The sequence below is a fragment of the Brienomyrus brachyistius genome, chromosome 13, assembly GCF_023856365.1.
Source record: "Brienomyrus brachyistius isolate T26 chromosome 13, BBRACH_0.4, whole genome shotgun sequence".
Lineage (NCBI taxonomy): Eukaryota > Metazoa > Chordata > Actinopteri > Osteoglossiformes > Mormyridae > Brienomyrus > Brienomyrus brachyistius.
The window spans coordinates 3,838,323-3,851,571 of NC_064545.1; the positions used below are offsets into that span (position 1 = coordinate 3,838,323).

At 42.6% G+C, this 13,249-nt stretch overlaps 2 protein-coding genes across 2 annotated transcripts in view; both read right to left on the bottom strand.

Annotated features, from left to right (window-relative positions):
• Positions 1 to 3,358, bottom strand: part of LOC125705801 (uncharacterized protein K02A2.6-like) — a 135,283-nt gene extending 131,925 nt beyond the window's left edge. The window contains exon 1 of the mRNA XM_048972059.1: positions 16 to 3,358. Coding sequence (XP_048828016.1) covers positions 33 to 2,231 — 2,199 coding nt within the window. The 5' untranslated portion in view covers positions 2,232 to 3,358 and the 3' untranslated portion in view covers positions 16 to 32. The remainder of the gene's footprint in view (positions 1 to 15) is intronic.
• The window catches only part of LOC125705802 (uncharacterized protein K02A2.6-like), a 132,182-nt gene that overhangs the window by 212 nt on the left and 118,721 nt on the right, over positions 1 to 13,249 (bottom strand). The gene's annotated exons all lie outside the window — the stretch shown is intronic.

Here is a 13,249-nt window from a genome sequence, read left to right on the forward strand (position 1 = left end):
TTTTTTTTTTTTTACTTACTACTCATCGGCAGTTACAAGTTCAGTCTTTCAGGAGGACGTCTGTTTCTCACAGGACGGCTGCTGCGTTCCACAACCAGCGGTGGTGATGGTACTATGGGTTGTTCTTCTACCGTCTTTGACACAGGTTGTTCCCAATCACGGCCTGTAGTGAACTCATCAAAGTCCAGACCTGCATCTGCACCAGAGTCCACTTGTCTCTGTGCAGGATTTACCTTGGTACTCAACATCTGGTTTACATGTTTTTTCACACACTTTCCATCTACTTCAACATTGTACGTCACAGGACCCAACACTTCGCGTATGACACCATTCAACCATTTTTCCCCTCCCCTGTAATTCTTTACCAAAACTTGTTGACCCACAGAGAAAGACCTAACACGAGGAAGGTGTGGTTCTGTCTCAGTTTGCATTCTATGAGAAAACTCTGGTCTGAGAAGTGACAACCTCGTTCGCAACTGTCTTCTCAGAAACAGCTCAGCGGGTGTCTTGCCTGTTGTAGTGTGGGGCGTGTTCCTGTATCCAAAAAGAAAATTTGCTACACAATGCTCAAGCGTCATGCCTCCAAGTGCTCTATTCTTTGCAAGCGATTTCTTAAGATTCTGTACTAATCTCTCAGCTAAACCATTACTTGCAGGATGGTATGCAGGCGATTTAATGTGTTTCACTCCATTTCTAGTAAGGAATGTCTCAAACTCTTGTGAAACGAACTGAGGTCCGTTATCTGTTATCACTTCTTTTGGTGAGCCATAAGCTGCAAACAAAGTTCTCAGCACATCTATTGTTTTAGCTGATGTAGTAGTGTGCATGGGAATAACCTCGGGCCATCTAGCATAAGCGTCCATCACTACTAAGAACATCTGCTTGTGGTCCTCAGCAAAATCAATGTGTATTCTCTCCCATGGACTTGAAGACCATTTCCAAGTATGTACTCGTGCAGTAGCTGGCATACTACGCTGTTGTTGGCAAATACTGCACTCACTCACCTCACGTTCAATGCTCTCGTCTAATGTAGGCCACCAGAAGAAACTTCTGGCTAGGGATTTCATCTTAACTATCCCCCAGTGGTGTTCATGTAGTTCGGAGAGTAATCTCCCTCTCAATTTCTCAGGAACTACCACTCGTAAGCCCCATAAGAGACAATCATCTTCCACAGTTAGCTCATATTTTCTCTGAAAATAAGGCTTCAATGCCTCATCCTGCACATGTTTTGGCCAGCCGGTCAAAACCAGTTGCTTAACTACCTTCAAAACAGGATCTTTATCTGTCTCTTTGGCAATTTCTCTCGCCGTAATAGGCAATTCTTCCAGATATGCAACTCTGTATACTGGATTAGACACCACATCCATGCTAGGTTTCACAGGTAACCTTGATAAGGCATCAGCATTGCCATGCTGCTCTGACCTCTTGTATTGAATCTCATAGGTGTACGCTGCTAAAATTAGAGCCCATCTTTGCATTCTTGCTGCGGCCAGTGTTGGCACACCAGTTTTTGGCCCCAAGATTTTCAACAATGGCTTATGGTCGGTCACTAACAGAAATTTCCTACCATAAAGGTATTCATGGAACTTCATAACCCCAAAAACCAGACCAAGAGCCTCTTTCTCAATCTGTGAATAATTCTGCTCTGTTTTTGTCAACATTCTCGAAGCAAATGCAATCGGTCTCTCACTTCCATCATTCATTTTATGACTAATCACCGCACCAACTCCATAAGGAGAGGCATCACAGGCTAACATCAGCGGTAAGTCAGGGTCATAATGTACTAACAATTTGTCAGACTGAAGAGATTGTTTTGCCTTTTCAAATGCACTTTGACATTTCTCTGACCATTCCCAAACAACATCTTTGTGCAGCAGTGCTGTCATGGGCTGAATCAAGGTAGATAGATTGGAGATAAACTTCCCATAATAATTCAACAGTGCTAAGAATGACCTGAGTTCCGTCACATTTTTCGGAACTGCAGCTTTCTGGATAGCATCTGTCTTTTCTCCCATTGGGTGAATGCCCATAGCATCTATGACATGCCCCAAGTACGACACACTGCTCTTCATAAACTCACACTTCTCTCGTTTTACCCTGAGATTGGAAACTTCTAGCCTCCTAAGAACCTCTTCCAAGGTAGCTAGGTGTCTGTCTGTATCCTTTCCAGTCAGTAAGATATCATCTAAGTAGCAGATGACACCGTCCAGCCCTTGAAGTACTTGATCCATTATCTTTTGAAAAATTGCCGGAGCACTGGCAACACCATATGGTAGTCTATTGTAATGATATAAACCCTTGTGCGTGTTGATAGTGAGGTAACGCCTTGAGCCTGCACTTGCTGATAAGCTTGTGATAAGTCTAGTTTGGTAAATTGCTGACCTCCAGCTAATTTAGCAAATAGATCTTGAGTTCGGGGTAGTGGATACTGTTCCACATTCAACCAGGGATTTACAGTGACCTTGTAGTCCCCACATATACGTACACTGTCATCTTTTTTAGGTACACAGACTATGGGAGCTGCCCACTCACTATAGTTAGTTGGTGAAATTACCCCTTCAGCTTCTAATCTTGCCAGCTCTCTCTCTACAGCTTCTCTAAGTGCATAAGGCACATTTCTAGGCTTACAGAACTTAGGCACAGCATTTTCAGTTACTTTCAACCTTGCTTCGATGCCCTTGAGCTTTCCTAACTCAGGTTTGAATACTGCTGCATGTCTAGCACACACCTCATCCACTGTTTCAGCAGTCACTCGGTTGACTCTTGACCAGTCTAGTTTTAACTGGCTAATCCAGTCTCGACCCAACAATGCAGGACCCTTTCCTTTCACTACTAGTAGTTCTAGCTTTTTTGTGACCTCTTTGCATTTCACCTTTGCTGTGAATTTGCCTATCAGTTGCAATGATTCTTGGCTGTAAGTTTTCAGCACACAGTTAGCGAGGCTAAGTTTAACTGACTTAAACCTGCGTTGGTACAGACTTTCAGATATCACTGACGCAGCTGCGCCAGTGTCAACCTCCATTTTTACTCTGGCACCATTTACACTGACATATGCATAATAAGGTTTCACCACATCTGTACTGGAGTCCACTGCAAAAAGATCAACCCCACCTCTGTCAAAAAGCTGACCAGTGTCACTATTTTGAACATCAGCCATGCACCTGGATGGCACACAACCTTCTTCCGGGTTGTCTCGGAGCTGCAGCTTTCTACAGCCACGATTAGTGTATAGCGGGTGATCATTACGGCGCTGGGGAGCGTTGCAACCAGGGTCTCTCTCGCGCTGGGGAGCGTTGCAACTGTGACCTGTCCGCTGTTTGAGAACGCTGGCACCGTGACATGTCTCATGCTTGAGAGCGTTGCAATTTCCTTTGTTCTCTGTGTGCGCGGTCCCTTTTTTTACTCCTGCCATGCGTGAGCGGCATGCTTTCGCGATGTGTCCTCTTTTGTTACACTGGTGACACTCCACGTCCTTGAATCTGCACTCATCTGGTCTGTGTCCCTTACCACTGCAACGATAGCAAGGCTTCCCGCTAGCTGCAGGCTTTCTTGTCGCCTCACGCTGCTTCGTTTTAACTTGCTTATCCACCACATTAGCCTTGTAGGTTTTCTGTGAGAACTGCTGCACACTGTCTTTCGTTACTTCAAATGCAAGCGCCATGTCAACTGAAAGCGGCAACGTTAAGTCTTTAATGTGAGCTGCGCTGAGCAAACGATCTCTCAGTTCAGTGCTCTTAACCCCACACACGAACCTATCACGCAGTGCTTCGTCTAAAAATGTCCCAAACTTACATGTGGCAGCTAACTTTCTTAAATTAGCAATGTACTCACTTATGGTCTCGTTTTCCTTCTGACTTCTTCCATGAAACTTGCATCTTTCGGCGATGAAATTGGTTTTCGGAACGTAATGCTGTTGTAGCAGTCCCACCAAATCCTCATAACTTTTTTTAGAAGGCTTAGCAGGCGCGCTCAAATCCATCAACAAGCTATGCGCCCTTTTCCCTACCACAGTAAGAAAAACCGCCTTGGTTCTCTCCTCTTTGGTATCCAGGCCATTCGCTGCAAAGTACTGCTCTAGCCTTTGACGATAATTATCAAAACTTTCTTCACTTTCCTCGAAGTGGAAATCTTCTGGCTTCCCAAATGCCATTTTCTGCTCGACGGTCCTTTCACTCACCGAACGTCTCTGTGGCTCGTCTGGATTTTCTGCTGCGTCAGAGTCGCTTGACATGCTAACACTGTGTCTTCCAACTTAAAAAAATCCCATCCTCGTCGCCAAAACTGTTATGTATTAAGCACAACTATGTTCGGAATTAATTTTAAGCAGACAACTGGAAGGACACAAGACGCAGAATGGTAAAAAGAAATGTATATCTTTTATTTACGAACCAAACAAAACCCTACACGAGCCATCCACTCTCAGCTCCCGGCGGGAAGAGAACTGCGCCCCTCGTGGCACAGTATCAATGTACATATTGACCGGAACAACAGATAAAACCAGGGGTTTATCAAAATATAAGTCTTCTTCTCCATTAACCTCTCTGTGTTGGAACACCACAGAGGGTAATCCTTCTCAAAGTAAACCATTGCTGCTCTAATTTGTGCAACCCATTTTAGGTTGGGTAGGTTTAACCCCCCTCTATCATAAGGCAAGTAAAGCAAGGAAAGTCTGAGGCGAGGACATTTATTGTTCCAAATAAAGTTTGTAAAAGTTTTTTTCAGTATAGCAAAAAAACAAGAATGTGGAGGAAGTGGGATGGATTGAAAGAGATATAACACTTTGAGCAAAATTGACATTTTTAATATATTAATACGGCCAATCAAAGAGATGGGGAGTTTTGTCCATCTGTTCAGCAGACCAGTTACAGAATCTGGAATGGGCTTATAATTAGCTGGTAAGATTTCATTAACAGTTGGAGTAATTCTGATCCCAAGATAAATAAAACCATCTTGTGAGATTGTAAAGGGTGTTTGAACTGGGGGAAGAAGCCTCTCAGGTTTGTGTAGGAACATCAACACAGATTTAGAATTATTAATTTTATACCCTGAGAATTCTCCAAATGTTTCAATCAAATTTAGCAATGCTGGGATAGATTGTTTTAAATTGGAAAGGAATATAATTATATCATCTGCATATAGTGAAATACGATGTTCTGAAGGGCCAATTGTAATTCCTGAAATATGTATATGTTTACGAATTGCCATAGCCAGTGGTTCGGTCGCTAAGGCGAAAAGCAAGGGAGAGAGCGGACATCCCTGGCGTGTTCCCCTGCAGAGCCTGAAAGGGGCAGATATTATTCCGTTCGTTAGTATCTCAGCTGAAGGGTTAGCATACAGGATCCGAACCCATTTCAAAAATGTATCCCCAAACCCCATTCTTTCCATAGTTTTAAATAGGTACTGCCACTCAATCCTATCAAACGCTTTTTCAGCATCTAATGACAGAAATGCATTATCACAAGTATTAGATTTCTCATATAATATATTTAATACTGTGTAAGAAATTTCTCGAAGTCCGATGTTTAAGTGTTTGACAGAACTTTATTATTCGATGAGCTCAAAGGGAACAGACACTCAGCAATCATGCGTCTCCTGTTCTGCTCTCCGAACAACAAGTGCATACATCTCTTATAGCCAAAAATGCAGTCATCAGACAGTTCAAAGAAAAGGATCTGGTGTCTGTAGACACCAGGCACTTCTGCTTATTGAGGCTTGCTTATCAGCACAGAAATTCCTTTGCGGTTTCATACTGAGTCGAGTTAAATTTATCCAATTACCCAATTACTTTTATCTCACTTCCAGGTCATGCTGACCCGGGCCCTTGCTGAGCAAGCAAACGTTAGTTCCTTCATAGAAAATAGAAATCCCTTTACTTACAGTAAGCAAGCTTGCATTAGTACATTAGATACATCAGACTGATTCAAGTGAGGTTATATTGTTTCAATCATTATAGGTAAATCAACAACACATTATAAACTCAATTGTTAATTACTGATTAGGTAATGCATTTTTTCAAGTTCTGGTTATACCTTTTGATTAACCATACGTAGATAAATTTAGCTAATTGTAGCTAAGCAATCCGGGGGGGGGGGGGGTTAGAGATCGACTTTTATTTAAATTAGAAATAGATTATTTTACACTATTTACAAATAAGCATATAAAATATAGAATTGGTGTGCATTCTGCCAGAATGGCGGCATGCTTCTCACAATCCAGGCCAACGGTTCGCCTCACGACAACAATTTCCCCTGGTAGCCATTTGACAGCAGCTTCACGCAACGAGCTGGCTCAATAAAGGAAATGCTGTGTGGATCTACGCGCGTGCGCCACACGAGAGTGAGAGCATGCATTCGTTTAAACAAGAATTAACCGCGTTATTTCCTGATTATTGCTATCGAAAATGCTCAGAGCGCTTTACTTTATTATTCACATTGACAGAAATGTGCTTCATTACTTAAAAACATTACGGTTATAGGGGTTTTATTTGCTAAAACAGGCGCTCCGCCGGCGTAGCCATTTTTAAAGGGGCGTCGGCGTGGGTGCGCATGCGCCAAACGCCGGACTAGCGATCGTCCATTCCGACCCGCGTTGTTCAAACAGGGCAGTCGCATGTGTCGGAGCTCCAGGATCGTTTCGTCCTATTTCTTCTAAAAGTTTGCCGCTTACATGCTTTCTCAAACCTGGTAAATATAACTAAAGTCTTTCGTGTTGGTTAAATGTAATGAGTGATCGCTTCTTTTAAAACGACGGGCTTGTTTGTTGTTTTCGCTTGTTTAAATTTGCTGTTCTGCTGCTTCTTTCGGGCATGTTTGTTTAAATTCACACTGCTTTTCTTTTAAAATAACACTAAGGGTTTTCTTCTTTAACACACTTGGTGCTTTCTTCTTTTAAAACATTTGGGCGCTTTCTTTTAAAATACGCCGTGGCGCTTACTAACAACACAGGGCCGGACGGACGCCCCCTCTGAACGTGTATGCGCTAGCTTGCCATTATCCTGTTCTATGTTTTATTATTATTATTTACCTTAAAAACGTAATTAAAAAAGCACATTAATAAAATACATGTAATGTATTTTAATTCTATTAAAGTTTAATCTCCCAAACCCCCCTATCTGCAACACGTGGCATAAGCATGTATTGATACCATATATGGCCATAACGGCAGTCTCCCAAAACCATATCGCCCCCTATCGGCAAAACGTGGCATAAGCATGTATTGATACCATATATGGGCATAAACCCTCGACCAATCAGCATCAAGGATAAGCCACTTCCTCTTATGACGTCAGAAGCGGAGAATTAAGCTCCGCCCAAGGTACCACATAATATTTTTTCACATAAATATATAAAATGTACATATACAGGGGAGAGGGAAAGCCCCCCCCCCAATCAGGATTACATTTAGTTATATTCTAGCCAGAGAGAAAATGTATAATACTATATTTTTCGTGTTTAATCAGCTCACTGAACACAGGCATTTATTTTTGTCAAACATACAGTACTGTGCAAAAGTCTTAGGCAGTCCAAAGAAATGTTTAAAGCTGTTTATCTGGGTAGCAAGTGTACTTTGGCTTAGAACAAAAAATACAATTTAACATTAGAACGTGTGCAAATTAAGAGTAACACAATAAAAACTAGTAATAATTTCTTCTGTGTTCTAAAAAGTTACTGATATCTAGTTGGATGGCTAGATGAACACCACATCAGTTCCCAAACTTCTCCTCAGGGGCACCTCAGCCGTTCCATGATTTTGCTAAATTTCACCAACAGCTCAATTAAATTATTAAATATATTGGTTAAAAAAGTCAGTGCGAGATTGACTAGCTGTATGAGGTCTGCTAGTGGCCAAGTCAAAAAATACATGGCTGCACTGGACGGTCGCTGCAAATACTAGGATGATTTTAGCAGAGGTTCTGAAATGGCGAAGATGACACACTTTCAGAGTGAAAAGGATTATAAAGGTTAAAAAGCAGAGATTTCACCTTTTTGCCAGGAGAACCAGCAACATGTCACAGTGACACTGAGGAGTCACTATAAACCCAAAACCCTGGATAGAGGGACTGAGTGAATGAGGAGGTGAATCTGTGCAGGGGGGTCAGTCCATCAGAGAAGACTCTGTAGAAGGACAGAGCACCAGCCCCCCAGTCCAGATACACTCCTACTCTGCGGGAGCCTGAGGGCCGTATGGGTATGAGAGTCTCTTTATTATTGTGCCAGACAGAGTAACTGTCAGTATAACAGCACAGAATCCATGACTTGTCATTGTATCCAAGGAGACAGTCCCTCCCTCCTTTCCTCCTGATCCCTTTATAAGTCACTCCTATCCAGGCTTCATATCCATCCCACTCAGCCTCCCAGTAACAGCGGCCAGTCAGACTCTCTCTGCACAGAACTTGGGGGCGGCTGTCAAATCTCTCTGGATGATCAGGATATGGCTGCCGCTCTGCCCCCTCTGTCACCTTCCTGTTCCCCCCTGACAGAGACAGGCGTCTGTTTGCTGTGTTGGGGTCCAGCGTCAGCTGGCAGGAGTCTGTAGGCAGGAGGAAGAATTATTAATCCCATCAGGCCGCCTGTACTTTATGTTTCTGTACGATATAAAAACAGCACAGCTTCCCCTAACGAAGCGGGAACTGAAGCTTATGAAACAGCTCAGGAAATGTCGGAGGGAAGCGAGCTAAACTAACAGCTTAATTAGTGAAATTACGGGGAAGTAAAATTACAAAGCAGCGATATTCATCAGACATATTCATCACAAGCATATTTACCACAAAACGGCACCAGAGATCAATACTAAAGTCAGTGTCTTTCCTTCTAACTGCTAATTCCGGCGCGTGCGGCATGAAAATGGCCATCAATAACAGAATATTTAAGTAATATTATTACATATTTAAAGTGACATTTAATAAAAGTTTGGACCTGGATTCTGATACAAAAGCTGTTTCCGGCGCCGGAGTTGCGCTCCATGAGGATTCAGTATTTACAGCGATTGCTAAAGATGGTCTTTAGTCACAGCAAAGCCGGTCTGAATGCATTTCAAATGCATCGGCTTATTTCCATGAAGCATATGTCATACTGTATCTACTGATCCGGGAGAAACGCTGCAGTGTGGAGCGGGGCGGAATAGGTGCCGCGCAAAGCCGGCAAACTAATGATAATACCGTCTACAAACCATCAAAAAAAGCGGATTAAACTACACAGTGAGACGTGCATCATGAAAAACAGAAAGGTTCTCATTACCTCATTAAACAGAAAAATATTGCTCAGAAAAACGGGATTATTATTTTATTAATTCGAAAAAACAGACTTGATTTTTTTCCCAGATGAATGCAATACGCTTCCATAGCGAACCGCTTACCACGCGCGTGACTCTAGATACGGCGCCGCTACCGCGAGGCGTGAGCCCCGCATCTCGCGCACGCGGCCGCTCTAATCTGTTAACATGGGCGCCGAAATGAAATTTGATATTTTCCGCCGCACATGATGCACATCCAGTGTGTCCTGGGCGCTAATTTCTTTTAGCACCGTGGATCAGGAGAACTTTTTAATATTCATGAGTGAAGCCCTACACGATTGGCTGGCTGATTAATATTTATGAGAGGGGCACTACCTCATTGGCCAGTTAACATCGACTTGTGCTGCCTGTTTCTTCTACCTAAAGCAGGGGTGTCCAAATCCAGTCCTGGGGGGCCGGTGCCCTGTGTAGCTCAGCTCTTTCCCTGTTCCACCATAAATAATTCAGCTCAAGAGCTGTGTGGTTATTAGCACAAGGAGATGAATCAGGTGTGTTAAATGAGGGGAAACCCAAAAATGTGCAGGACTCTGGCCCTCCAGGACTGGATTTGGGCTCCCCTGGTTTAAGGCATTCAGTGACCAATCAGTAATATTCTCTCATGAATATTAATGAGTGTTACAGAACCACCCTGTAAAAATGCAAATTCACATTTCGCACATTTGCACGGAAAAGATGGCGGCAGGTGCAGTATTTATCAGAACAGTTTTGGTCACGTTGGAAAAAGGAGTATCTGTCTAACATCGCAACAAGACAGAAATGGCACTCTCCAAGGAGAAACTTGAAGGTTGGAGATGTTGTGATGGCGAAAATGGATGACTTGCCACGCAATGAATGGAGATTAGCACGTGTAATGGACACAACAACTGACAAAGATGGACTTGTAAGAAAGGTAAAGCTTCGTTTTGGAGAAAGGAAGATGGACAAAGGACAATGTTACAGTAAACCTTCTGTAGTGGAACGCCCAGTGCAGAAACTGGTTTTGCTATTGGAGACTGTTTAATTACATTCTGAAGTTTAAGGTTTATTCTGTCATGTAAACTGTGTTTTCATACAATGTAATGTTTACAGGTCAACGGTTACAGGTCATTTCTTCATTAGGAAATCATTATCACTCCGTTTGGTTCCCATTTGAGCTCTAATGATTTGGTGGGAGTTTAAATGACCGTATTAATATTTCGTTTATTCCATTTATTAGTTACAAATGTTATTCCTTGTTTAACTGTATAAGACGAGTGATGCCTTTTATTGTGAAAGAACGGCTTTTATTTTGAAGGAACATAGAACAACAAGCTGCCGTAAACCAGTGTTGCAAACCGCACAGTAGCGGGAAAACTTCATGGAAGTCGAAGCAAGGTGTGTTCCGTGAAAAAGGAATAGTTATATTACGATTCTTTTTTGGTTAATTTCTTAAATACCAGTGATGGTTTTAGCTCCTGGTTGATGAGGAACAAGGTGGGTTTTGAAGGTTGATTTGTAAATGTATATATGTTTAATATTTCTGTTGTAAGGTGTTTTGCCGAGTAAAATGGACTACGTTTTTGCTCACTACAAGGTGCTAAAGAGCACGGATAAATTAAGCGTGTTAAAGGGTTATAATTTACAAGCTGCTTTGTTTTATTTGTCATGTAAGGTCACGGACAATTTGATAATGATTTACTTTAGTTTATTTCGTGATTCAAAGGTGTTTAAAAGCAAGTGTGACGGTGCGTCACGACGTAACGTGGCTGCGTATAGCAGGGCAGTGGAGTTGGCGGGAGAGAGAGGGGGAAAGGAGGTTTTTTTTTGGTTCGTTCGGGTGATGTAGAGTAAGTAGGGAGAATTCCTTAATGTAGTCACACAGGACCAGATTAGTCTGAAGGCAGGTTCGAGCCACGTTGGTGCTCCGGAGAAGGGAAATTGCTGTGTGTTACCAGAACGACAGAGGAGAGCTGCTCCCGGTGCCGCGCAGTGGGAACCGGAGCTTGGAGGAATCGCGGTAGCTTCCCTGCTATACAGAGACGACTCATCAGCTCCAGTACCAAGGACGACGCAGGTGATATTTAATAAAGTTTATTTCGGCGAATGTACATCAGGGTGATCAGCAACTTGGCCAAGAAGTAGAAGACTTCTGCTAACGTGACGGACACTAAGCGGAGTTTTAAAAGATCGCTGCTGCACACCCCATTTTCTGCGCACGCTACCACCTGGCAGGGCAGGCCCGCTATGTTCTAACTGCATGCCCGGATGCCTGATTTCTCTGGCGGTCATTTTTGGAAGTAAATGTACTGAACAGACTTTCGCATGGGAGTGTTGATGTTATCGGACGGATTATTACAATGTGCCGGTGGTATAAAGTGCTAAATGAATAAGGTTCATTTCTGTTATGAGGTTGTTGTGCATGTTTAATATGAATGTGTCCTGTTGTAAGGTTACTACGAACGTGTTAATATGAAGGGTAAAAAATATCCCGTCGGAGGTAAACGGGAGTTCTTGCTTGAAGCCTCCACCGTTAGACACTGAGCGCTCAGTAGGGTGACTGGGGCTGGGGTTTCATTAATAGAGGGGAGTCAGGTGGTTGGTGAAACTCAATTTGGTAATTGCAGTCCTTTGTTTTATGTGAGCTTTGGTTCTTTCCATCTAATAATTTAGTAATCTTACAGAGAATAAACTGCCTATGTGTTCAATTTACCCTATCCTGGTGTACAGTGGTTACCCTGCTTCTATTATTTAGGCTCTCTCCGGAGTAGGGGCGTCTCACCTGCTACTGCTGGGTACTTCGGTCGGGGGGTGGGGGTACGGTGTGGGTACTTAAACATCACGCTATCCCCAACAGTACTACACTCCAGGTTGGCACCGTGACGCTGATAGGGAAGTGCTGGAGCCTTAGCCGATCTGCTCACGTAGTGCATGTAGCAGACTAGGGAGGCGATTGGTGAGGGTACATGGACCTACATCCTGCTGTACCTTCTCCGTTTGGAGGATTGGGCAGCCTAGACCTCTACTACGCAGGCTGTGGCCCAGTCTGTTACACGTTGTTAAAATGGTTTAATTGAATATACGTGTAAAAGATAATCCATGTAGAAAACGTTAACAAAAGGATATTAGAACTTAAAGGAAAGAATTCATTTATGTTTTGGAATAAGGAAAGGTGTTAAAGGTAACTTGCTGTCTGAGCTACTAATGGTGATTATTTTCTGTACACTTTATAGCTCTTACGGTGAGTTCACAAGGCAAGGTTAAATAAAGGATTGTGAACCATCAGTTTGAGAGACCATCATTTCAACCGGGGACGCTACATTCTGTACTTTGCCTATTTTGACGCTAGTTTCATCACCTGATTCTACTCATCAACTCTGATCTGAGGAACTTTGTTTCTAGTGTCGACGACATTCCTAGGGTGAGTTACGCCCACTTCCGGTTTTGTTGCTAATATGCTAACATGATTGTAGTTTTTTTTTCGGTACATTGCCTATTTTGACGCTAATTTCTTCACTCGATTCTACTCATCAAGCCGGATCTGAGTAACTTTGTTTCTAATCTCTAGGGTATTCCTAGGCTGTGAGATGCCGACTTCTGGTTTTGATGCTAATATGCTAGCATGATTGTAGTTTTTTGTACATTGCCTGTTTTGATGCTAGTTTTATGTCTTTTATGGCTTTGCTGCCACTTGCTGGTTAATGTTTAATAATAGTTAACTAGTGAAGGTTAGACTGGATTTTATTAAATTGTCTATTAATTCTGAAAAAATGCGGTACTATGCAAAAGTCTTGGGCCATCAAAGAAAATGTTTAATGCTATTTATCTGGGTTTTGTATATTTGCTCAGAACAAAAACACAATTATCATTAAAATATATGCAAATTAAAAGTAACACAATAAAAACTAACAAGAATTTCTCCTTTTCTCCAAAAAGTTGCTGATGCCTTGTTGGATCACTAGATGAACCACGCTTTGGTTACAAAATCTCTCCTCAGGGGCAC